Source organism: Peromyscus maniculatus, chromosome 6, assembly GCF_049852395.1.
Source record: "Peromyscus maniculatus bairdii isolate BWxNUB_F1_BW_parent chromosome 6, HU_Pman_BW_mat_3.1, whole genome shotgun sequence".
NCBI classification, from domain to species: domain Eukaryota; kingdom Metazoa; phylum Chordata; class Mammalia; order Rodentia; family Cricetidae; genus Peromyscus; species Peromyscus maniculatus.
Window position 1 is genome coordinate 69,313,176 of NC_134857.1, and position 23,497 is coordinate 69,336,672.

A 23,497-nucleotide genomic window follows, 5' to 3' on the forward strand; every position below is an offset into this window, starting at 1 on the left:
TTTGTGCTTGAGTGGTTGTGCTTGTGACCCTGAGAATATTTCCAACACCAAGGATTCTGCCAGCAATATATGGCTATGACAAACTTCAAGTTCCTCAGTTACAGATGAGCAGGAGGCATCAGGTCCCTCTGTCCCCTAGCTGGTGGTGGGTGCCTGCTTGTCCTCTTGAAACTGAAGCTCACCTAGTGTATGACTCAGCTGCATGACCTAAGGAAGAATGCAGTCTTATCTAAGTCTTTGCCTCCTCATCAGTGAGATGGAGGAGGCCCGGTCCCAGCACATGGGAGAAGAGGACAGGGATTTCTTCCAATGAAGGGTTTTAACTTCTTGGTGGTGGGGGTGGGGGTATATGTGTGAAACAGGTAACCCTGACTGTCCTGGAACTCTTTGTAGACAAGGTTGGCCTCCAACTCACACATGTCCCACTTTCAAGGGAGGACTTAGAAACCTCCACTGACTTGTTTAGCTGGACAGGTGGCTCAGTTGTTAAGCACGGTTGTTGCTCTTACAGGCCCCAGCTTTGGTCCAAGCACTCACACGGATCCATAATTCCAATGTCAGGGGATTCAATGCCCTCTTCTGATATCCATGGCTACTTCATGCATGTGGTGTACATAATACCCATATACATAACTAATACATCTAATGATAAAACAATTTTAGAGCTGGAGTGATCGACGGGTCAGGGGTTAAGAGAACGTAGCTCCGCTAGAGGACTGGAGTTTGGTTTTCACCATTTGTACCAGGCAGCTCGGAATTCTTGCAACTCTTTCTAGCCCAAGGGCAACTGATACCACAGGGCACACACAACATATACATCACATACACTTAACATAGTCATATAGGTCTCTGAGGGCACACACTTAACTTATACACGTCACACACTGATGTAGTCACACACATGATATTCTTAAAAATGAAAAAAAAAAGCGCCCACTTTTGTGCCAAATCTCTATGCCAGCCATTTTAAATTTTTCTCTACACTGTTTCCCTTCCTGCAGAATTGTGTATTAAAATCCGTTTTTACTAGTCTCTTGAATTTTAGTTCCAAATATCTTAAGTCCAACCTGGGGAACCAATGAGTTTATTGAGTCTACTTACAGAACATGAGGAGTTGTTTATGGGTGACCCCAAAGCCTCACCCCACCCGGGGTCAGTCTGTCCCATGTGCCCACCACCCCACCTTCCTAGAGATTATATACTCTAATCTCTCAGACCCAGAGGACAAATGCAATTATGATAGAATTACGCACAAATAGCTGGGAGGAGCTATCGGAGCCTCAGATGAGGCTCTAAGAACATCAGTAGGGGCTTACCGGGACTACCAGTAGGCTTCTATGGTGATCTGTAAGGCACGGTTGATTTTATGGGTACAGGAACAAAAAACATTTGCTGGTTTTGAGCCTGGGAAGGACTCATATTTCCTGAGCCTTCTTCCCTTCCATGGCAGTGAGCCAAGAGCATTGTTAAATCTAGTTCTCACTAATGGGAGCAGAGTGTGAGGGCAGCCGAAGTTCTGGGTGAACATGAACGCCATGGTCTGGGGTGGGGATGCTGAGTGTGTGTGGTGGATGGGCTACAGCTTCCTCGCCCAGAAGGACTGGCCTGAGTCTGGTCCCTAGAGCTTAGCTGTCCGTCCCCCCCACTGCCGTCCAGGCTCACTGCCCACCACGCCTTAGCTTTGCCATATGTGTGTCTGTTTCTTCATACCCCAGTCAGATCAAGCCCTAAGTAGTGCAGGTCAAGGCCTGAGACCCAGGCAGCACTCAGGTCAGGGTAAAAGAAGACAACCTTTTGATCGGTGCGTGCTAGCCTGGTTTCAGTCTTGGCACCCCCTTTTTGCAAAATGACTTTGCTGTGCTACTCTGGTTTTGCTTGTCTGTTTATGACAACATGTCTCTTTATGCAACACTGAGGTTATTCCTTGTTTCTAACACTGGGAAGCAACATCTTCTGCAACAGGAGTGGTACAGATCACTGGGGAAACACCATCACTGAGCCACACGCAGCTCAGCCCTCATCTTTTTTTTTTTGGGGTTGGGGGGAGTTGGCAGGGTTCCCTGTGTAGCTTTGCGCCTTTCCTGGAACTCACTCTGTAGACCAGGCTGGCCTCGAACTCACAGAGATCCACCTACCTCTGCCTCCTGAGGGCTGGGATTAAAGGCGTGTGCCACCACTGCCTGGCCAGCCCTGATCTTTTAAAACAGCAATAATTTGTTGCATGGGCTTTTGTCTGTTTCATTGGCCTATTCCAAATCCAGTCTTTAAATGCTCTATTTTTACAAGTGTCTCAGGCCAAAGAGATGGCTGGGCAGTGAAGAGCATGAAGTGAGTGCTCCCACGGTGGATCAGTTCCCAGCACCTCTGCCTGGCAGTTCACAATGCCTGTTAACTCCAGCTTCAGGAGACCCAATGCCTCTGGCCATCACAGGTACCTTTATTCACACCCACACTTGCAAACACAGAAAGAAAAATGAACCTTGAAAACGTGTTTTAGGTCCTGGTAAGTTGCTGTGGAATAATCCTTTTGTATACTGTAAGATTTGTCACTCAAATTGGTTTACTAAAAATCTGATGGGCCAGTAGCCAGGCAGGAAGTATAGGTGGGACACCCAAACTAAGAACGCTGGGAGGAAGGGCAGAGTTAGGAGTTGCCACAGACAAACAAAGAGAGAAGCAAGATGGACATGCTGAACTGAGAAAAGGTACCAAGCCACGTGGCAAAGCATAGAGAAGAAATAGGGGTCAATTTAAATGGAAGTTAGCTAGTAACAAGCCTGAGCTATTGGCCGAGCATTTATAATATAAACCTCTGTGTGTTTATTTGGGAGCTGCTGGTGGGACAGAAATGTCCACCTAAAGTATGTATCCACGGAAACATCAAACAAACAATGGGGCGGGGGCAGGGGAGGAGGGGGAGTGGCTGTTGCTGACAACAGGAAAGTAGCAGCTAATAAAGGGAGAAATAATAGTAAAGACGGTTACTGCAGTAAAACTGCTTGAACTAGGGATAGCAGGAGGCTTTTGAAACTGCAATCCCAGCCCCGGTGACATACTTCCTCCAACAAGGCCACACCTAATCCTTTCCTAACAGTTCCACCAGCTGGAACTGGTCAGTTATTCAAACACTTGAGACTACTGGGAGACATGACGTTCAACCCATCACACCAGCTGACTGATGTGTAGTAGCTTTTCATACAGTCCTAGAAACTGGACCATGCAGGCTGGCTCAGTGGGTCAATGCTTGCTGTCTGTTTGATTTCCAGGACCTGTATGATAAGAGGATAAGGGAACAGCTCCTGAAAGTTGTCCTCTGATCTCTAAATGGGCATGGTGGCATCCAAGTGCCCATGGCACAATAAATAACTGTAAAAGCTTTTCAAATATTGAATTACGAACATCAGAATTGTAGGTGGGCCTTATTAACGCCTTATAAAATATGATATTTGAGAGGAATCTGCATTAAAACCAGGCATCTTAGCACTGGAGAGGTAGAGGAAGGAGGATTAGGGTTTGAGGTTAGTCTGGGATACAGGAGACCCTATCTCAAAAAACGAAAACCAGCCTTCCCCTGTTGGGTGTGATTGGAGGACGGAGTGGGATGCCCGGAGTTACTGTAAAAACTGTCAGTCAGCTTCAGAGCTCTGGTAAGCTTCCTCAAAAAGTCTGGGAAGCTCCAAGTCTCCAGATGGGTGGACAGCTGTGCTAGCTCCCCATGGGGAGAAGTGGCCCTACTCCTCCGTGTGGCACCTGCACCTACAGGGCAGAGCTGGGTGGTTCCATGTCCAAGACCTATGGAGGACGGCAGAGAAACAGCAACAGGCCCAGCCACTGATGTAGAGGCCCAAAGTGCGGCCTGCCACACTCTTCAAGCCCTGGAGCTGCTGAAAAAGTGGGAAAGGACCAAGCTGGGTGCTGCAAACTACCAGCACAGGTCAGAAAGACCTAGACCGACACGCTGGACAAATGGCAGCTGCCACCAGGCAGCATCAGAACAAAGGGAGCAAGGATCATAAATCACCACCTTCATTAAAAAACAAAGAACCAAAAATAGAGCTAAGGAGATCACTGTTCTTGTTTGCCAGCTTGACAAATGTACCAACTAAAACCCAAGCAGCTGGCACATCTGGGAGAAATTATCTTGACCGGATCATTTGAGGTGAGAAAGACTCAACCTAAATCTGGGCAGGGTGGGCCATGCCTTTTGCTGGCAGCCCATGTAAAAGGACTTGGAAGAAAGCTTTTGATTTTTGCCTGCTTGTGTAGCTGAAGGTTTTTCTGTGTCCTGCCCAGTCCACAGCCACTCAGACTCAAGTAAACACACAGAGGCTTAAATTAATAAAAACTACTTGGCCATTAGCTCAGGCCTACCCTTGACTAGCTCTTACACTTAAACTCAGCCCATTTTCATTAATCTATATATGTCACCACGTTTTCCATGGCTTTACCGGTATGCCAATACATGCTGCTCCCTGGACGGTGTGGGCTGGCGTCTCCTGACTCAGCCTTCTTCTTCCCAGAATTCTCCTTGTTTGCTTATCCTGCCTGGCTACTGGCCAATCAGTGTTTTATTAATCCAGTGTACAAAAGCATCACCCCACAGCATGCTTGACACAACCTTCACCGACTAATTCTCCTGCTGAATACCTCACTGGTATTAGAACCTACAAAGCTGAGGACCAGCCTTGTAGGCAAAAGCTACCAGATTCTTGGCCTTTCATCGGGAGACAGCTTATTGTTGGACTAGCCAGACCGCTGCCTGTAAATGACTCCAATGAACCGCCTCATATTAACTAACAATTTATTTTATTTGAGACAGGGTTTTTCTGTGTAGCCCTGGCTGTTCTGGAGCTCACTCTGTAGACTAGATTGGCCTTGAACTCAGATCAGCCTGCCTCTGCCTCCTGAATGTTAGAATTAAAGGCACAGAGCACTACTCCTGACTATATAAAGATATTTATAATATTTAATAAATCTCTCATACATATTATGTTTCTTTGGAGAAACAACTGAAAGAATGAATTAGTCAGATCCCTGAGTAATACAGGTGAAAAATATATATATATTCCCCCTCCCCAAGACAAAGGGCTGGCCTAGAACTCAGAGATCTGCCTGCTTCTGCCTCTTAAGTGCTGAGACTAAAGGCGTGCGCCACCACGCCCTGCTGGAAAGGCCACTTTTTTTTTTTTTTTTTTTTTTTGGTTTTTCGAGACAGGGTTTCTCTGTGTAGCTTTGCGCCTTTCCTGGAACTCACTCTGTAGCCCAGGCTGGCCTCGAACTCAGAGATCCGCCTGCCTCTGCCTCCCGAGTGCTGAGACTAAAGGCGAGCGCCACCACGCCCCGCCGGAAAGGCCACTCTTAAGTACTGACTGCAGTGCCAATGAGAGCCTTGCAGAGTGATGAGCTTCCCCAAAGCAATCCCTCCCCTGCTCTCTGCTGGGAGATGAAGCCTGCAGGAAACTGCTTAGGAGCGGTGTTCCCGGGGGTGTTGGGGTCAGCTGCCACTGCCGTTAACGCACATGGCACTGGGTGGTCCCAGGTGTGGCGTTCTAGTGTTGTTTTGGGTTCTGTGTCGCAGAGCCTGTACCAAGGCCCTGTGATGGGAGGCTGTGCTACTCCCTTTGCTTCAAATTATCTTCAGAGGGCTCTTAATTAAAACAAAAAACAACAACAAAAAACAACTATGTGCCTAGGTGTGGTGACACATGATAATCCTACTCAGTCAATGCTGGCCTGGACTGCATAATGAGATCTTACCTCAAAATAAACAAACAAACAAACTTTAATCATTCATGCCAGAGGCCTGTCAGTCAGTGCTCAATATGAAGCAGAAGCGTCAGGAGATACACTAAAAGATTTATAGTGTGAGCCTGCAGCTCGGTGGAAGAGTGCTAGCCCAGCGTGTGCAGGCCCTTAGCGGCACTGCAGGGACACGCGCGTGCACGAGCACACACACGAGGGACCAGTTGTGAGAGCTGGTGTCCATGTGGGGTTAGTGGATCAGTCTCATTAACTGAGAAGCCAGCACTAGGACACAGGACTGCATCATGGTGGGGTGCAGCTTCTCACAGAAAACCCTTCAAATAAAGCATCACACATCCAAGATAGACGGGAGCTTCCTAGCAGAGAGCAGCTGTGTGTGAGGTGCTCACAAGTACCCCGAGAGTTTAGCATTATTGACAACATTAGATAAAGTGAGACGAGAAAAGCAAACAGCTAGTCAGTGGGAAATCTGGAACCTATGTACTGAATCCTCGCTGGGCACGGCACACACACAACGTAACCCTAGCATTCAGGTGGAGGCAGGAGGATCCTGACTTCAAGTTAATCCCTGCCTACACAGCAAGTTCTGCTCAGTCTGGGCTACATGAGATGACAAAGTGAGTGATGGCATTTGCCAGGTGACATGCACCCCAACAACGTCCCCAAATGCACATACACGGGGCAGGGGAGGCCTGGCTTCAAACAGTTGTCCCCGGCCTCCATTCCCGCGCTGTGGCATGTGTACACACATCATAAAAATTTAAACTCTGTGATATGAGTCACTTATCTCTTTAGTTCTTTGAAGGTGTGTACACAGACATAATTCTATCTGCATTAGTGCCAACTTATTATATACCATGCATGCTGTAGCAAGTGCTCAGTGCTCTCAGGAAGATGTGGGATGGGGCTAGCTACACCACCCTGCCAGAACTCAGCTGGGGCTTCAGTGCCATTCTGCAGAATCAAGAAGAAAGTCCCGAACAGGGAGTCAGAAGTTACCAGAACAGGAATTAGGCTGGGAATCTCGGTCTCCTGAACGATTTATGTTGAGAAGATAGAACAACTAGTAATTTCTATAGAATTGAGTTTCTTCAGACGCCAACAAACAGAATTCTAGAGAAATTCAATTTGGCCTGTGTGAACGCTTTCCTTATTACAAATCTAACACAACACTTAGAAACAGATCTATCTTTAATGTGAAAACCACAAAAGAACTGGTATTAGTTGTAGGGACAACGGACATCCTATCGTTGTATGTCCCATCACTGCAGGTCAGGCTGTTCCACGTGTGCACCTAGGGACTTCCTCATGTGAGGGAGTGGGAAGGGATCGCATCTTCCAGGAGTGCTGTCTCTGTGGTGCTTACAGGGAGGCACAGAGCCGCTCCAGCTGCCCGGGGTTGCAATTACTCAGGAACTTCAGCTCCTTCTTCCCTTCTTCTGTTGGAGCTGAAAGAGAGCCAAAGACACACAAATGGCAGCTTCTCCCTGCTCCCAACTGTAGTCAGAGGCTTCCTGTTCAGATCATGACCTGTGTACCAACCCCGAGATCTTTCTCCTCAACCTCCCACTCAGCACCCGGCTGCTCCTGTTCCCCGCTCTAGCCTCACATCCTAATTACTAACGATTAGCTTCTGGTGAGAGTAGAGATCAAATCTCTAGGACATGCTAGGCAAGGTCTCATGTCACCCAGTGTGAACTGGCACCACAGCAGTCATTACCGGCTCTCCATTACTCAGGGATACAGCACTTTCCTTTGTCTCCATGAGGTAAAGCAGACGCACAAAGAACTAGGATGTTTCCAATGCAAGCTGTAAAATCTGCCATTAAGAGTTAAGAGCTCCTGAAGCCGGGAACCTGGGGCAGTGTGACCCACGCGGGAGGGAGAGGCAGGTGGATCTCGGTGAGTTCAAGGCCAGCTTGGACTATGAGTTCCATGATAGCTAGGACTGTTTGTTACATAGAGAGCTTCTGAACCCAGGTGTGGCAAAGGCACCTGAGGCTTCACCTCAGGAGGTTCAGAGCTTAGACCCTGAGTGTGAGGTAAGCATAGAGAGCTACATAGTGAGACATTGTCTCAAAAAACAAAAGAAAAGGAAACAAAGCTATCAATTTCTGAACGTGAGGGCAGAGACGGCAAAGATCTGGTCTGGTGGCAGGCAGCCTCTCTCACAGTGTGACTTCTTCACACAGGTGTCTCGGATGGGAGCCCACGAGCAAGTGCACAGATCAGTGGGGACGCAGCAGCTCCAGCTCGCCATGTGGACGTGAAACTGCCACCTTCTTTAGCACCAGCGCTTTCTTCTCAACAAGGTGAGAATTTCAGCAGAAATATATAGTATGAAATTAAAATGCAGCCACCTTCAAATCACATTTTTGTATTCTCTTAATATACAGAAAAAGTCCGAGGGAAAAAATGAAATACAAAGCCCAGGCTGCTGCTGAGGAAGGGAGCAAGGCTCTGTGTTATGCCTGAGTAGGCCATGTACAGAGGGCTTGGGTCCAGAGCTGGCGGTTCTATTTTGGGGAGCTCTGGGAACTCGTAGGATTAGGGGCTCAGCAGAAGGGAGCGGGTTCCTGCAGGAGTATCCTTGAGGGCTGCACATTCTCCAGGCCTCCCCTTGTTTCTCTGTCTGCAATGACAAGAACACTCTGCTCTTGACCCACAAGACCATGGAGCCACGTGGCCATGGCTGATCCTTCTGAAGATGTGAGCCCAAAGCTACGAACTGGTCAAAATGTCCTGTGCACTGACTCGGCACAGCATGCTGTGAACAGCTGGGCAGGGCAGGGTGATCACATGACTGACCTTTCTCATGCTGAAGCCAATTATTCTCTAGATAATACTGAAAAGAACTTTCAAATTCCTTTGGATTGTAGTTGGAAATAAGGATGGGAAGAAAAGGATCTAAGGCATCAAATCCTTCCTGCAGAAGAAAAGGATAAAGACACAGAGTTAGTGGCTGACTGTCCTCTTCTGTCCTGCTCTGACACCTGCCCTCTGCCTCAGTCTACCCCCACTCTTGGCTTCTTGCCTTACAGAGGATGGTGTCCATGGTGACTAGTGACTACTTATATCGCCACAACGTATTTAAAAGGAAGAGGTGGGAGGCTCTCGGTAAGTTTGAGGCCAGCCTGCTCTACATAGGGAGTTCCAGGACAGAGGGACCTGTTCTCAGAATTTATAAATCCATACCATGGCTGGCCTAGCATGCACAGGATTTGTGTTTAGTTCACCCATCACAAAAACCGGTAGTAATAAAACTGCCCCCAACAAACCCACAGTGTAACAAAGAAGCAATTACATTAGAGAGACAAATGTTTCCAACTCAGGTTACTGTTAATGCAAGCCAGGAGGATAAAACAATATTAAAGTTGGCACTTCTGGAAGTGAGGTGAAAGGTATACAAGAACATGGATTTTTCTGTGAAATTATGACAAAATTAAATGATTTAAAGAGAGACATGGGAGGAGCTAGAGAGATGGCTCAGTGGTTAAGAGCACTGGCTGCTCTTCCAGATGACCTGGGTTCAATTCCTAGCAACCACATGGCAGCTCACAACTGTCTGTAACTCCAGTTCCAAGGGATCTGACCCCTTCACACAGCCATAAATGCAGGCAAAACAACAATAGACATTAAAAAAAAAAAAAAAAAAAAAAAAGACATGGGAGCGCATATCTTTAATCCCGGCACTCAGGAGGCAGTTGCAGATGGATCACTGTGAATTTGAGGCCAGCCTGGTCTACACTGCGAGGTCCAGGATAACCAGGGCTGTTACACAGAAAAACCCTGTCTCAAAAAAACAAAAAACAAAAACAAACCAAACAACAACAAAAAGACACGGGGTGCTGGACAGGTGGCTCATCAGTTAAGAGCACTTGTTACTGGAGAGTTCCTGTGTTTGAATTCTAGCAACCACATGGTAGGCTCACAAGCACCCATAATTCCATATCCTGGGGATCCAACAGGCATATTCATGAATTCAGACATGTAGACATCAAATCAAATCAAATACATCTTTTTGTTTTAAATAAATAAATCTTAAAATAAAGGCACCTGCCAGCAAGCCTGACGTCCAGTGTCAGCGTCCCCGAACCCACACTGTAGATGAGAACCAATTCCTGCAGGTTGCCTCTGGCCTCCACACGTGTGCCATGGTGTGTGACCCCCCCCCCCAAGTAAATATTACTAAGAAAGAGTCTGTAGAGCAGTGGTTCTCAATCTTCCTAAGGCTGCGACCCTTTAACACAGTTCCTCATGGTGTGCTGACCCCCAACCATACAATTATTTCACTGCTACTTCCTAACTGTAATTTTGCTACTGTTATGAATCATAATGCAAATATCTGATATGCAGGGTATCTGATATTTGACCCCAAAGGGGGTTACTGTTGCTCTAGACAGAGTGGTTCTCCAGGACATGACCTTTCCCAGAAGCTCGTGCGGCAGGTACGCTGCTCTGGACTTAAAGAGGGACCCGGTTTGGCTTAAACTCAACACAATCGCACCTCCACGCTGAAAAAAAGAAGAGTTGAATTTTAAAAAGATGGGAATGACAGACACACCACAGTCACAGTAGACTTTTTTCACAACAGCGTCAGGACAATGTGGCTTAGCATAATTAATTGGCAACAAAACAGTCACTGCTTATTGATTTGGCTCTGACAATGAATTACTACAAGACCTTAAGTTTATCACAATCTACTTTTGTTTTCAATTTCTTCTGCAACGCCGACAATCCTAGTACTTCCGCAGCTGAGTGAAGCTGAAGAGTTGAGAGTGTGGGCAGACGGGTTCTAAGGCAGCCTCAACTACTGAACTACAGGATGAGCTCCTATCTAGCTGTCCTGCTGGGCTTGAGGTTCGTGTCTGAATTCCCAGCACCCAGGGGGCGGAGCTCTGTGAGTTCCAGGCCAGCCAGGACTACACAGTGAGACTCTGCCTCACATAAAAACTACAGAACAAGACAAGGAGAGACAGACAGAGACAGCGAGGCAGGCAGGCGGACAGACAGACACTAATGAGAAGGCTTAGCCAGCAAAGGGACTTCCTGTGGGGCCTCACTGCACAACTACAAACAGGAAGTAAGATAACAGAACAGCAAAGACGGAAACACACTTTCCTCTGCAAGGAGGGAGCACCGGGAGCTTACCCAGTCATTCTTCACCATTTTCCTCAGGCTGTGGACCAGGGAGAGCTCCCCCGGGGCAATCTGCATGTTGTCAGCAAGAGAGCCAAGGTTAGGAGTTGACTTTTCGGGCTGTTTCCCTGAGAAAACTGATTTGACAATTAGATAAAAGGAAAAGCTTTTAACTACTGTGATCACAGTACCTGAACATACCGCCTCTGGAATAAGAGAGAGGATACCTTCCTGCCTCGGTGTTTCTCATCTCTTTCTACATAGACCACAGCCTCTCTTTGAAAACAACAGAACACGGAAGAGAGCAAAGCTCCTGGAGCTCCTGTCCTGCTCTTTCCAACCTGTCCCCTGGTTTGCGATGCATGACGGAGCACGTGACAGGGGCCGGGTAGGTTTGTCAACTTTACACAAGCCAGGGTTATCTGGGAAGAGTCAACTCCACCTAGGGATGCTGCCATCAGACTGGCCCACAGACAAGCCTGGGGGCATTTTCTTGATTACTGATTGATGGGCAGAGTGGGGAGCAGCCCCCGTGGGTGCTGCCATCCGTGGACAGGTGGTCCTGGGGTGTATCAGAAAACAAACTCAACAAGCAAGGGGAGGAAGCCATATCACTCCTCCGTGGTCTCTGCGTCTGTTCCTGTCTCCAGGTTCCTTCAGTGGGCAACTCTGATATGGATCTGTCCCTTTCCTCCACACATTGTTTTATCACAGAATGGAAAGCCAACTAAGCCGGGAGGTGGTGGCGCATGCTTTTAATGCCAGCACTCAGGAGGCAGAGGCAGGCGGATCTCTGTGAGTTTGAGGCCAGCCTGGGCTACAGATCCAGTGCCAGGACTGTTATATAGAGAAACCTTCTCTCAGAAAATAAACAAACAAACAAAACCAAAAAAAATAAAAATAAAAAAATAAAAGCCAGCCAAGACAGATTACTTTCTTTCTTCTTTTTTTCTTGGAACTAATTCATCGTCTCTCCCTCCCCGCCTTTTTTTGGAGCACTGGACATAGAGCCTGGCCTTCCACATACTAGGCACTGGTGCTCGGCACACCACACAGGTGGCTTGTTACCATTCACTACCCTTTGTTGTTTGTCAAGATTTATTTATGTGTATGTGTCATGGGTGTTTTCCCTGGATGCATGGACGTCCACTGCATGAGAGCTTGGTGAGCGTGGTGGATCCCCGGGAACTAGAGTTACAGATGGTTCTGGGCTGCCATCTGGGTGCTGGGAACCAAACCTGTGTCCTCAGCAAGAGCAGTCAGTGCTCCTAACTACTCGGCTACTGTTCCAGCTCCATTCTTCAAATTCCAGGGTGAAAAACACCCTATGTGGCCCACCCTGGAAGCCTCAGGCCTTGTACGTGAGAGATTCAGAAACCAAATATTCCTACCAGGGTCTTGTCTTCTCTTCTCAGTGTGGTCCTTCCCCAGAGAGCATTGACCCCGTCCACTGCTACCAGGAGGCGGAAGAGTCCTCGGGAACTCTGCCTCCTCAGCTCCTTCAGCACGACCCCCACGGCGTCTGTGGCGTTCCTCACTCGAGTAATGCCCTGCTCGACAACGTCGCCCAGAGGGCTGCCCTTCTCCGTGCTCTCTCTCCTATTCCACACGTACTTCTCTTCAACTTTTATCTAAAAGTAAGCAAACAAAGAGAGCAAATCCAACAGGAGCTTGTTTAGGCTAAAGCCTTCCCAAGTCAGGACGGCAGCCCGTAAGACTCAGCTGAACCACAAGGAGGTGCAACGTAGGAATCCAAGACTTCTACCCTCTCTCCTGGAGGGGCGGGGACCTGACACTGGGTCTCAGACTTCAGTGCAGGCTGGCCTCCAACTTAAGACAATTACCCTGTCTCAGATTTCTAAGTGCTGGATTAAAGGTGTGAAGTACCACGCCTGGCCCATCTGCAGAAAAGGTCCCACAGGCCACTGGCACTGCCCCACTCACCCCAGAGTACCCATTATCAAATCCCAAGCTCCCAGCATACCAGGTAGGCACTCTCCTCTGAGCTACACCAAGTCTTGACATTCACGTTTTCTTTCTTTATTTTTCTTTCGAGACAGGGTTTCTCTGTCTCCCTGGCTGTCCTGGAAGTAGCTCTGTAGCCCAGGCTGGCCTCAGAGATCCGCCTGCCTCTGCCTCCTGAGTGCTGGGCCTGAGCTTCCACGGCCCAGTTGGCACTCACATTTTCAAAGATACCCTTATTTATTTGTGTATGTGCCCAAGTGAGGGTGCACACGGGCCACCATGCAGGCTGGTCACAGAACAACTTGCAGGAGTAAGTTTTCTCTCCCCATCACGTGGGTCCTGCTTTCTGACTCGGCTTCTTCAGCTTGCCAGCTGACATGCGGTGTCAATACACACTTCCGGGAGTCTTTATATACTCAGTCTGGAACTCAGTGGAAGACGCTGGAGTGCGGGCTTTTGTGCACTCCAGGCTGGGGCAGCTCGGGATACACAGGAGGCTCGGAGCCAGCCCAAACCACACAGCAAATGAAACACCAAAATAAAACTGGAACCAATGATCTTCCCCTCATGTTTCTCATTTATCTGGAGGAACACCTTACTGCTGGCCATATGCTTGTGGAGGATTCAAGGATCTCTCAGAAACAGTAAGTCAATTCAGACTTATTTTACTAGCCACTAAATGAACAGCTCATAGCTGCCACCTCTTTGATAACAAAACTGAACTTGAAGTTGTGAGCCCACTGTGAGCAAAGCACATTAAAGGGACACAATACGCTTATTTATTCCTATTACTCTGGCCCTTCTACAGTGCCCGACTACTGAAGCAGCAGAGGAGATGGAAGGGGCAGAGGTCAGCCTGCACTGAGCTCCTGGCTGCGGTCACCTGGCTCAGGAAGTGCTCATTTGTGGTTTTGAAGTTCTTCAGCCAGGTGGAGGCCTCCAGGGGCTGATCAAAGCGCTCTTTGTTGTAGGTGGACTGCAGGAGCTCCCGGCAGTTTTTCACCCAGAGGTGAGCTGCAAACGCACAAGAGAACAGGTTAGGAGCCGGCGGCAGTAACGGGAGGCACCGCTGCTTCTGTCATTCTGTATTACGACTGCTCTGACTGCAGAGGGCAGAAGAGGGCCGGGGGTCCCTGGCACTAGAGTTAAAGGTGCTGTGAGGGGCTGTGAGGATCTGGGAACTGAACCCGGGTTCCCTGCAAGAGCAGCCAGTGCTCTTAACCACTGAGTCATCTCGCCAGCCCCGTGAGTGACTCTTTAAATTATGGGAAATATTTAAAAAAACAAAACAAAACAAAACATATTTTCTTGTGTGCAGTGGTACCGGGGACTGATCTTGTATCATGTATACATGTATACATGTATAATGTAATGTACCAAACATTACATTATAAATCAGTGCATAAGACATGGAGTGGACTGTCATTTCTTCTCACTGCCGATTTTTTTTTTATTTTATTTTTATTTTTTTTTTGGTTTTTCAAGACAGGGTTTCTCTGTGTAACTTTGCGCCTTTCCTGGAACTCACTTTGTAGACCAGGCTGGCCTTGAACTCATAGAGATCCACCTGGCTCTGTCTCCTGAGTGCTGGCATTAAAGGCGTGAGCCACCACTGCCCGGCCTCACTGCCGATTTTTATGTGTTTATTTATTTTTAATTAAAAAAAATTTTTTTTTCGAGACAGGATTTCTCTGTGTAACCCTGGCTATCCTAGAACTCACTCTGTAGACCAGGCTGGCCTTGAACTCAAAGAGATCTACCTGCTTCTGCCTCCCGAGTGCTGGGATCAAAGGCCCAGCTTACTGCCAATTTTTAAAGGCAAATTGGAAAATGTGGATATACATAACATTGAAAAAAGAAGATAAATGCAAAGTATGAGGATTCAAATCTATCCTGCAGAACTCGAACTCTAAAGTGTCAAGGAATGTGCAGGCTCTGTGGATACTCAAAATAGTAACTGACAGACAGACAAACAGCGGTATGTGTCTGTAGTCACCTTTTGAAACCGAGGCAGGAGGGGGTTTGTCTCAGCTGCAGAATTCAGAGTTAGCATGGGCACCGCACCACGGCCGTGGTCTCTCAAGCTGTCACAGGCTGCCTGAGGAGCAAGACAACCAGCGGACATAGAGATGACAGACGGGAAGTTCTTACCATCCGGGATGTGCAGGACCAGCCAGTCGTGTTTCGCACAGAAATGAACAGCATGGCAAAGACTGAGAGTTTTCCCTGTGCCCTGCTCCCCGTCTAAGGTGTGTGTTAAAGAGAACATCGTCATGAGCAACGTGTTTCCCATCTCTCTGCCAGGTGCGGTGGTGCGAGGCAGAGGCGGCGGTCTGCACGAGTGTGAGGCCAGCCACTGCTACACAGCAAGACCTTGTCTCAAAGAACCAAACCCAAACAACCAGCACCCCCTTTTCTCAGACAAGGGGGAACTCCAGAGGACCCAGGCCTGCCGGGAAGGATACAGAGAAGATACCGCACAGCGGGGTGAGCAAACTCCGTGTTCTTCAGGTAGCCCAGAAGCTCTAGAGCTGGTTTCCTCACCATCAGACAGGCCTCACCGAAGGTCTTCACCTAAGCGAGCAGGAGGGGAAGAAGATGGGCGTGGACTTCCAGCCACTCTAAGATGACACAGCAAACCAGCGCTCCAAACTCATCTGAACTCACTTCTGAGAGGCTGGGTTGGCACAGAATTTAAAAATCGATCCATGTACTTTAGCTAAAATCTGAGGTGCATTGTTTCATATCAAGTAACATAAATAGCTAGCTTTTGATTTTTTTTAAAGATTTATTTATTTATGTAGTTTATGTATATGAATGCTCTATTTGTATGAAAGACAGAAGGCGGCACCAGATCTCATTACAGATGGTAGTGAACCACCATGTGGTTGCTGGGAATTGAACTCAGGACCTCTGCTCTTAACTGCTGAGCCATCTCTCCAGCCTGATGCTTCTTCTTTATATGTATTTAATATTGTGATGACGGGAATGAAATCCAGAGCTTTGTGCAGACCAGACAAATTAATGAACTGATGGCACGGGACCTGACAAGCCCAAACTGGACAGTGAAATGAAATAAAGATGAATGGAGCAGCAATGCGTGGCAGACAAAAACTAAAGAACAGTAGGGCAGGCCTTGTGTAGATAGGATTATGAAGAAGATCTGCATGAATGTTATGGTGTGGTGAGAACCGTCTCCCCAAACCTCCTGTATCTGAAGACAGCGCTCACTCCACACTCAGAGGTAGGACTTGGGAAGCGCTAGCTCTCAAGGGCTCTGACTTTCATCCAAGGACCAATGATCGATTCATACTCTGATGGCATTACGGGAAGATGGGGCCTAATCAGGGAGGAGGTGCACTGGGCATGTCATCAAAGGGGACACCTTGGCCCGAGCCACCTCCGCTCGGTCCTTTTCTCTCGGCTGCCTCACCACCAAGATGTGGGCAGTGACGCCTGCCATGTCCTTCTGCCATGACGCTGCGTCACTGTGTCACGATCACCCTTCCCACAACTGCCCATGGGGCTCCCCGCTCTGTTCTGTCTGAGCACCGACCTGCTTCAGGTACCTCGGAGGCAGGCCATGAGGGAAGACGGTCTTCAGATCCTCGAGGGGGATGCTGTAGTACCGGCCCTCATGCTGTTCCCCATGCTCAGCCTGGAAACAGGAACACAGACAGGGACACCAGGTCACAAAGTCAGCTGGGCTTGAAAAGAAGCTAGGCTGGGTAGGACACACTCCTATTAGCCCAGAGCTCAAAGGCTGAAACAGAATTATCACGATTATTCCAGGCCAGCCTAGGCTACAGAGACCCTACCTCAAAAAAACCAACCAACCAACCAAAAACCACCAAAATACACACACACACACACACACACACACACACACACACACACACACACACCAAAAACAAACCAAAAAATCCACAACAACTCAAACACAAAAACAAATCAAAAAACTGAAATCAAACCAAGCCTGAAACTCAGCAAGCAGCACACAGAGCAGGTACTCCTGCCAGGCACAGCTGGGCAGACAGCAACTTCTCAGAGCAGGAAGTATTCTGTATCTGAGATACAGATACATCTGAGAGGCTATGTAGCCCAGGCTGGCCTGGGACTTTGGTCAATCTTCCTGCTGTAGCTTCCTGACTGCTGCGATTACACATGTGGGCCGCCAGCCTGTCTTCTCATCTCAAACACTGGCTGTTGAGATGGCAAGATGGTTCAGTTCAGTGGGAAACATACTTGTCGCCAAGCTTGACAACTTGAGTTCAAAACAGAGGACCCACATGGTGGAAGGAGATCAATTCCCAAAAGTTGTTCATTGATCTCTGTATGACACAGGCATAAATCCCACCCACCCCCCAAACACATACATCTAATAAAGCGTTGGCATCCCCAAATCCAGTGTAGAATATTGTATAAACTTGGTGGCCTGCCTAATAAAAGTTAGTTGTTCAGGTATACACTGTTGATGGGGTCAGACATAATTTCTGCCACCTGGATTCTTTTATGCTGTGAAAAGATGCTCCAGTCATGTGGTAAGATCATCTGCGTGATGCTGTTTCCATAGAAACCCTAGAGGACTTGAAAAATAGCACTGAAAGACGCTTTGGAGTGACTTCCTTAATTTATTCCATTTCATTTTGCATTTGTGTGAATAGGCGAATGCTAACTACAAATTTTTAAACATACCCTGATGAAATTCTGTTTTGGTAGAGGGCTATCTTTTTAAACTTCAACACAGTCATATTAGGAGGGGAAGAATCAGATTGGGACAAGCACATAAAAAAGCTGATGGCTTCCTTCACATTACAGAAAGCACAGCCCACACAACTGACTTCATTCCTAAGAGATGGCACCAGCACTGGGCACGGAGGAGAAGAGTCAGCACCCAGTCAGCCAGGGTTTCCACTGGAACGTTACTGCTGACAGACACCAGAAGAGGGAAAATGTGTGCTGGGATTAAAGACATGCACAACAAATCCGGGGTCTTCAGCGCGATAGTCAAGGACTATCCCACTGGGCTTTTCTTTCCCCAAGCCTGGGGATCCTGTGTTTAAGACTCTACTGTAACAAAACCACACACCTGCGTGATCACAACAGGGCTGAAGAGCTATGGAGAACACTCTTAAACCAAAGTCTAAGATATATACCACCTGGGCATTTAAGGAGACGTGCCCCCCACTAAAAGGTAATTTGTACCAAAATTATTTCAGAAGGAATTGAATTTAGCTAATTTTTTTGTTTATTTGTTTTGAGACAGGGTCCCTCTACACAGCCCTGGCTGTCCTGGAACTCACTATGTAGGCCAGGCTGGCCTTGAACTGACAGAGATCCGTCTGCCTCCTCTGGGATTAAAGGGGTGCACCACCACGCCCAGCCTAATTTAGCCAGTTTTTAATTCAGCTAGACTTCTTGGCACTAGGTGAATTCTTTATTAAGATCACATTAGAAGGCATATGGACTAGTTCTGTACATTGTATTGCCACAGCACAGGGAAGCAAAGGGAAGCCCCATGCTTGAGTACTAGCCACACGCCTCATCTACCCAAGCAGACGGAAACTAGTATCCTGATATGCAAAGGGATATATGGCAACACAGGTTATAACCTCTGGAACTACCCACTCACAACTTACCGGGTCACTGTCACCGGTGCGGGAAACAGCTCTGGGATGTTCAGCTGGAACAGGGCTGCTCTGAGCTCCTTGGGCACTCGTGTGTAAAAAACACCTCAGGTCCAGCTGCAAAAGGAAACCTGTTAATGTTCTAGAGTCATCAGGTTTTTAAATGCTGTTCTAACACTGAGGACTCAAGCTATGTCTCTAAACATGACACTGAAATTTTAGTTCTTAGCATTCTGAGGATCCTGGAACACAGGGTAGGTGTATTCATGTGCTTAGCTCAGGAAATGTGTTTAATCCACTTGGCCACTGTGATGCATGATTCCTGACACTGTAACTTTACTCGGCATAGGAACTGCAAGCCTCCACCATGAGGGGTTAGTGCAATGTGCTTCAGTGTGGATGGTTGTAAACTGTCCCTCAAAATGGTTCGTTCTTGCTCACAAAATGTGTCCTTCCTTAGCCACTTCGCACTCTATTTATTTCTCTGAACTGGTCTCTCACCAAGCCTGCAGCTCTCTCATTTGGATATAGTGCCTGGCCGGCAAACTCCAATGATCCTCCCGTCTCCCCTCCCCAGCGCACACAGCTCTGAAACATTACTGGCAGATTTCAACATAAAGCGGCAGTGTAAAGAAACAGGCTGCTGTGATTTGAGAGCCCGAGTGTAAGTCAGTTTTACAGCAGAGAGCGTCCTGTCTACCAAACGGCAAATACTCCTTTACATTTCTTGGTCTCTCCTACAGATAGGCTGGGGTCGTGCAATTACTTTTGGCTACAGAGCCAGGAGTGAAAATAATTTCAGTCATTTAAAATCAAATCCAGCTGAGCGTGGCTTAAGATCCATCATCTCTTGCTGTGGCAGCCTAGGTAACAGAATAGTAAGAGCCTTTCTCAAAAAACAAACAAACAGAAACAAAAGAAGGATAAAGAGGAGACAGAGGAGCAGGGCTGGAGAGATGGCCCGGAAGTTAAGAGAACAGGCTGCTCTTCCAGAGGATCCTGGTTTATTCCCAGCACCCACATGGTGGCTCACAACAATCTGTAACTCCAGTCCCAGGTGATCTAGGCCCTCTTCTGGCCTCCACAGGCACCAGGAATGCACATGGTGCACACACATATAGATGTACATGCCAACAAACACAGAGACACACAAATAAAATTAACTAAAATTAACTAAATATATTCCAGCACCACAAGGGGGTGCTATTTCTGCAGTACTCTGATGAATTTTTAGCTAGATCTTTTTTTCTTCAGTAAATAAAAAGTTAACAAAATGGATTCCTTATGTCTTAAAGTGTTATAAAAGTCTCACTTCTAGGAAAACAACCCTATGTACAATTCCTTCTGCTTAGTTCCAGAATGAACATCATGCAGATCCCCAATCACCAGTGGTCCAGACTAGGTCGTTCTGAGCCAAACTAAAAAACATTTATATTAAAAAATATATATTGAGGGTTGGGGATTTAGCTCAGTGGTAGAGCACAAGGCTCTGGATTTGGTCCTCAGCTGGGGGGGGGGGCGGGGGGGGGGGAGCTTGGGGAGTGTGTGTTTGTATATATATATATATATATATATATATATATATATATATATATATATAATATAATTTGATGCATATCCGTGTCTTGCCTGCATGCATGTCTGTGCACCACGTATGTCCAATAGTACCCTCAGGCCAGCGTGAGGAGGGCTCCCCTGGAACTGGAGTCACAGACGGTTGGGAATGCTGGGGCTCACAGAGCATCTTCAGCCAGTGCTCTTACGTGGATGTGAGCATGCCTGATGCTCAAAGAGGCCGGAAGAGGGCACTGGAGCCTCTGGAACTGAAGCTATGGTGGTTAGGAGTCCTCACGGAGGTGCTAGAGCCCAAACTCGGGTCCTCTTCAAGAGCAGCTAGCGCTCTGAACTATCAAGCCAACTTTCTTGCCCCAAATTTGCTTTTCTTTCTTTCGTAATTTTTTTGTTTTGTTTTGATTCTTTTTTTTTTTGACAGAGGCTTTTTATAAATCCCAGGGTAGGACTTGGTAAAAGAAAAAGAACAGGAAAAAGGCAGACACCTCCCAAACCGTCAAGGCGAGTGTTTTTTTTTTTTTTTTTTTGGAGTCTTGCTGTAAGCACACGCTTTGCGGCAAGTGACCTTTCTTCACTTCTCATCCTCAGACTTAATTCTATGAGGATTTCTGGTTCTCAACTAACCAAGGCTGAGACAGTCCGTGTAGTCATTTATCCATGACTACTGAACTGTGTGCTTCTGGACCACGGATATCATGGAGTATTTGTTTATACTGTAGAGTATTTCTCTGCCTAAGGCACATTCTGATCAGTTAATAAAGAGCTAAACTGTATCTAATTCATGTTAAACTAGATGGCCAATAGCTAGGTAGGAGAGAACAGGTAGGATTTCCAGTGAGTGAGTGAGTGAGTGAGTGAGTGAGTGAGTGAGTGAGAGAGAGAGAGAGAGAGAGAGAGAGAGAGAGAGAGAGAAACTGGGAGAAGGAATCTTGGTGCATGATTTGGACACAGACTCAGTGCACGTTGGAGCATGTCGGATGTGCTCTACTAAGAGGTAACCAAGCCACCTGGCAGAATGTAGATTTAAAAAATATGGGTTAAGTTATAAGAGCTAACTGTGAAAAAAAAACCTAAGCCAAGACCAAGCTTTGACAATGAATAGTAAGTCTCCAGGTCATCATCACTGCAGGCTGGTGGTCCAAATATAGTCCAACGAGAAAGCCTGTTACAGTTAGGATATGGGCTTCGACTGCCACCAGCTTCATGGCCTGCTTTCCCAATAGTTACTTATCCATTCTAATCCACTTTCTGCAACTTTAAAACAAGGATATTGTACTGCCATGAAGATCAAAAGAATAAAGCATGCTGGATATGTGTGTGTGCAGGTCTTTAGTCCTAGCACTTGGGAAGCAAAGGCAGGTGGATTCCTGTGAGTTCCAGGACAGCTGAGGCTACATAGTGAGATCCTGCTTAAAAAAATAAATAAATAAAAAAAATAAAATAAAAACAAACAAACAAACAAAACCCACAACAAATATTTGGTAAATAGTTAAAAAGAATAAAAGAAACCAGTAAGATAACAACTTTCCTCGGGTTCGAGGCAGGGTTCTCCATGTAGCTCAGGCCAGCCTCAGTCCATCTGTCTTAGTTCCCCAGGTGCTCCTCTAGGCCCCAACTGCGCCACCATGGTCTTTAGGATGGTCTTTTCTTCGTGTTTGTATGTGTCTGCCTCAGTGTATACGTGTGTGGTGGGGGTGGGGGTGGTGTGTGGAGGCCAGAGAGAAAAAGAGCTCGATTCCCCCCAGACCCGGAGTTCCAAGTGTTCGTGGAAAGCTCAACTTGTTCCACGATGCTGGAGATTCGGACTCTGGTCCTTATGTTTGTTCAGCATGAGCTCCTAACTCACGAGTCATCTTTCTGTCCCTTATCTTTTCTGGAGGGGAGGATGGGAGGGTGGGCAGGGTCTCATGCACTCCAGGCTAGACTCAAAGGTGTTGAAACTGAAAATGACCTTGAGTTTCTGATCCTCCTGCATCTACCTCCAAAGTCTGGGTTCTTGATTCTCCCTGCGCTGCCATATTCAGTTTACGTGGTACCGGAAACCGAACCCAGGACTTTCTGAATGTGGGGCAGGTGCTTTACTGAGCTTCATCCCCAGCCCAAACGTAGGTCTTGGCTTGTGTATGCCATGTGTGTACTTGTTCATGTGTGTGCATGTGTGGTGGTGAGCGGCTGACTGCAAGCGTTTTCCGTGATTGCTCTCTACCTTAGGGTTTATTTTTATCTATTTATGTCTTTTGGAGGCAGGGTCTTTCAATGACTCTGGAGTTTACCAATTTGGCGAGGCCGGCCAGCCAAAGCACTTCAGAGATCTACCTCTGTCCACCCTACCAGTTCTGGGGTCACACACATTCCAGCTTTTCCTTGAGTGCTGCATTCTTGTCCTCACACTTGTCAGGCATTACCACGTTCCTAACTATCTACCCAGCCTCCGGAGACAGACTTTTAATATATGATTTAATTCTATGATCAAGTATGGTGGTATTTCATTTGTACTGAAATGTGATTTTATTTGTTAATAAATAAAGTTGCCTGGGGGTCAGAGCTAATAGCAAGCCATAGCAGAAGCTGGGTGGTGGTGGCGCATGCCTTTGATCCCAGCTCTTGGGAGGCAGAGCTAGGCGGATCTCTGTGTGTTCAAGGATACAGCCAGCATGGAGAGACATGTCTTTAATCTCAATACCAACCATAGATGACCTGGAGGTCTGTATAGATGGGCACACCTACCTCAAGCCAAGGAGTCTGTTGAGAACTTCACCTGACAGAGAAGCTTGTGAGCGGTCAGTTAGGACTCACCTTCAGGACCCTGGAGAAAAGCCTTGTCACTCCTGTCAGCATTGTCTTCGCTCTATAAAAAAAAAGGGTAAGCCACTGTTGAAAAAAATACTTGCAATATAAAAATCATCTATGAATCAATAAAGTAGGCAAAAGAGAAGAAAAACCATTCAGTCAGGAAACATTATGGCTAAAATTTAACCTCAGTACAAGTCATGAGAGTCACATTAAAACCTCGATGAGATGCCAATCATAAACACCATCTTAAGAAAAATGAAAAAGCCCCCCACCAGTTGTTAAATCCAAATGCACGGGGAAATCGATCTTTATGAAGTTGAAGATTCTAGCACCCAGCTTTACTATTCCTTCATATTCTAGAAAACTACTTACAAATACATACTTGAATGTTTATAGCAGAGGGGTCTGTTATCATTTGAAAACTGTAAAATTAAAAAATGTCCACTGATAGAAGAGTAAAAACAGTCAGAAAATAGTCATAGAAGTGGCAAGAAAGGAATTACAATATATGCATCAACTTCAAAAATAAATACTAGCCAGGCACAGTGGTGCATACCTTTAGTCCTAGTACTAGAGAAACAGAGGCAGTGGATCTCTGAGTTCAAGGCCAGTCTGGTCTACAAAATGAATTCCAGGCC

The 23,497-nt window shown here is 47.0% G+C and overlaps 2 protein-coding genes and 1 pseudogene across 14 annotated transcripts in view; 2 read left to right on the top strand and 1 right to left on the bottom strand.

The window, feature by feature from the left end:
• Window positions 1–8,141, top strand: part of LOC102905243 (GON-4-like protein) — a 142,519-nt gene extending 134,378 nt beyond the window's left edge. For 2 of the 8 annotated variants that reach the window (XM_076573661.1, XM_076573660.1), the window contains exon 33: window positions 7,956–8,138. In XM_076573661.1, coding sequence (XP_076429776.1) covers window positions 7,956–8,079 — 124 coding nt within the window. In that variant the 3' untranslated portion in view covers window positions 8,080–8,138. Of the gene's footprint in view, window positions 1–7,955 lie in introns of all 8 variants that reach the window. The other 6 variants (XM_076573669.1, XM_076573668.1, XM_076573662.1 and 3 more) reach the window with 5 other exon arrangements.
• On the top strand, window positions 3,485–4,230 carry LOC121830554 (small ribosomal subunit protein eS19 pseudogene; annotated as a pseudogene).
• Window positions 6,937–23,497, bottom strand: part of Dap3 (death associated protein 3) — a 30,355-nt gene continuing 13,794 nt past the window's right edge. For 4 of the 6 annotated variants that reach the window (XM_006976359.4, XM_006976361.4, XM_006976358.4 and 1 more), the window contains exons 2-12: window positions 22,863–22,914; window positions 18,507–18,611; window positions 16,424–16,525; window positions 15,333–15,441; window positions 15,019–15,111; window positions 13,751–13,881; window positions 12,294–12,533; window positions 10,915–10,974; window positions 10,188–10,277; window positions 8,572–8,689; window positions 6,937–7,211 (exon numbers count right to left, since the gene is read on the bottom strand). In XM_006976359.4, coding sequence (XP_006976421.1) covers window positions 7,126–7,211; window positions 8,572–8,689; window positions 10,188–10,277; window positions 10,915–10,974; window positions 12,294–12,533; window positions 13,751–13,881; window positions 15,019–15,111; window positions 15,333–15,441; window positions 16,424–16,525; window positions 18,507–18,611; window positions 22,863–22,904 — 1,176 coding nt within the window. In that variant the 5' untranslated portion in view covers window positions 22,905–22,914 and the 3' untranslated portion in view covers window positions 6,937–7,125. The remainder of the gene's footprint in view (window positions 7,212–8,571; window positions 8,690–10,187; window positions 10,278–10,914; window positions 10,975–12,293; window positions 12,534–13,750; window positions 13,882–15,018; window positions 15,112–15,332; window positions 15,442–16,423; window positions 16,526–18,506; window positions 18,612–22,862; window positions 22,915–23,497) is intronic. The other 2 variants (XM_076573699.1, XM_076573698.1) reach the window with 1 other exon arrangement.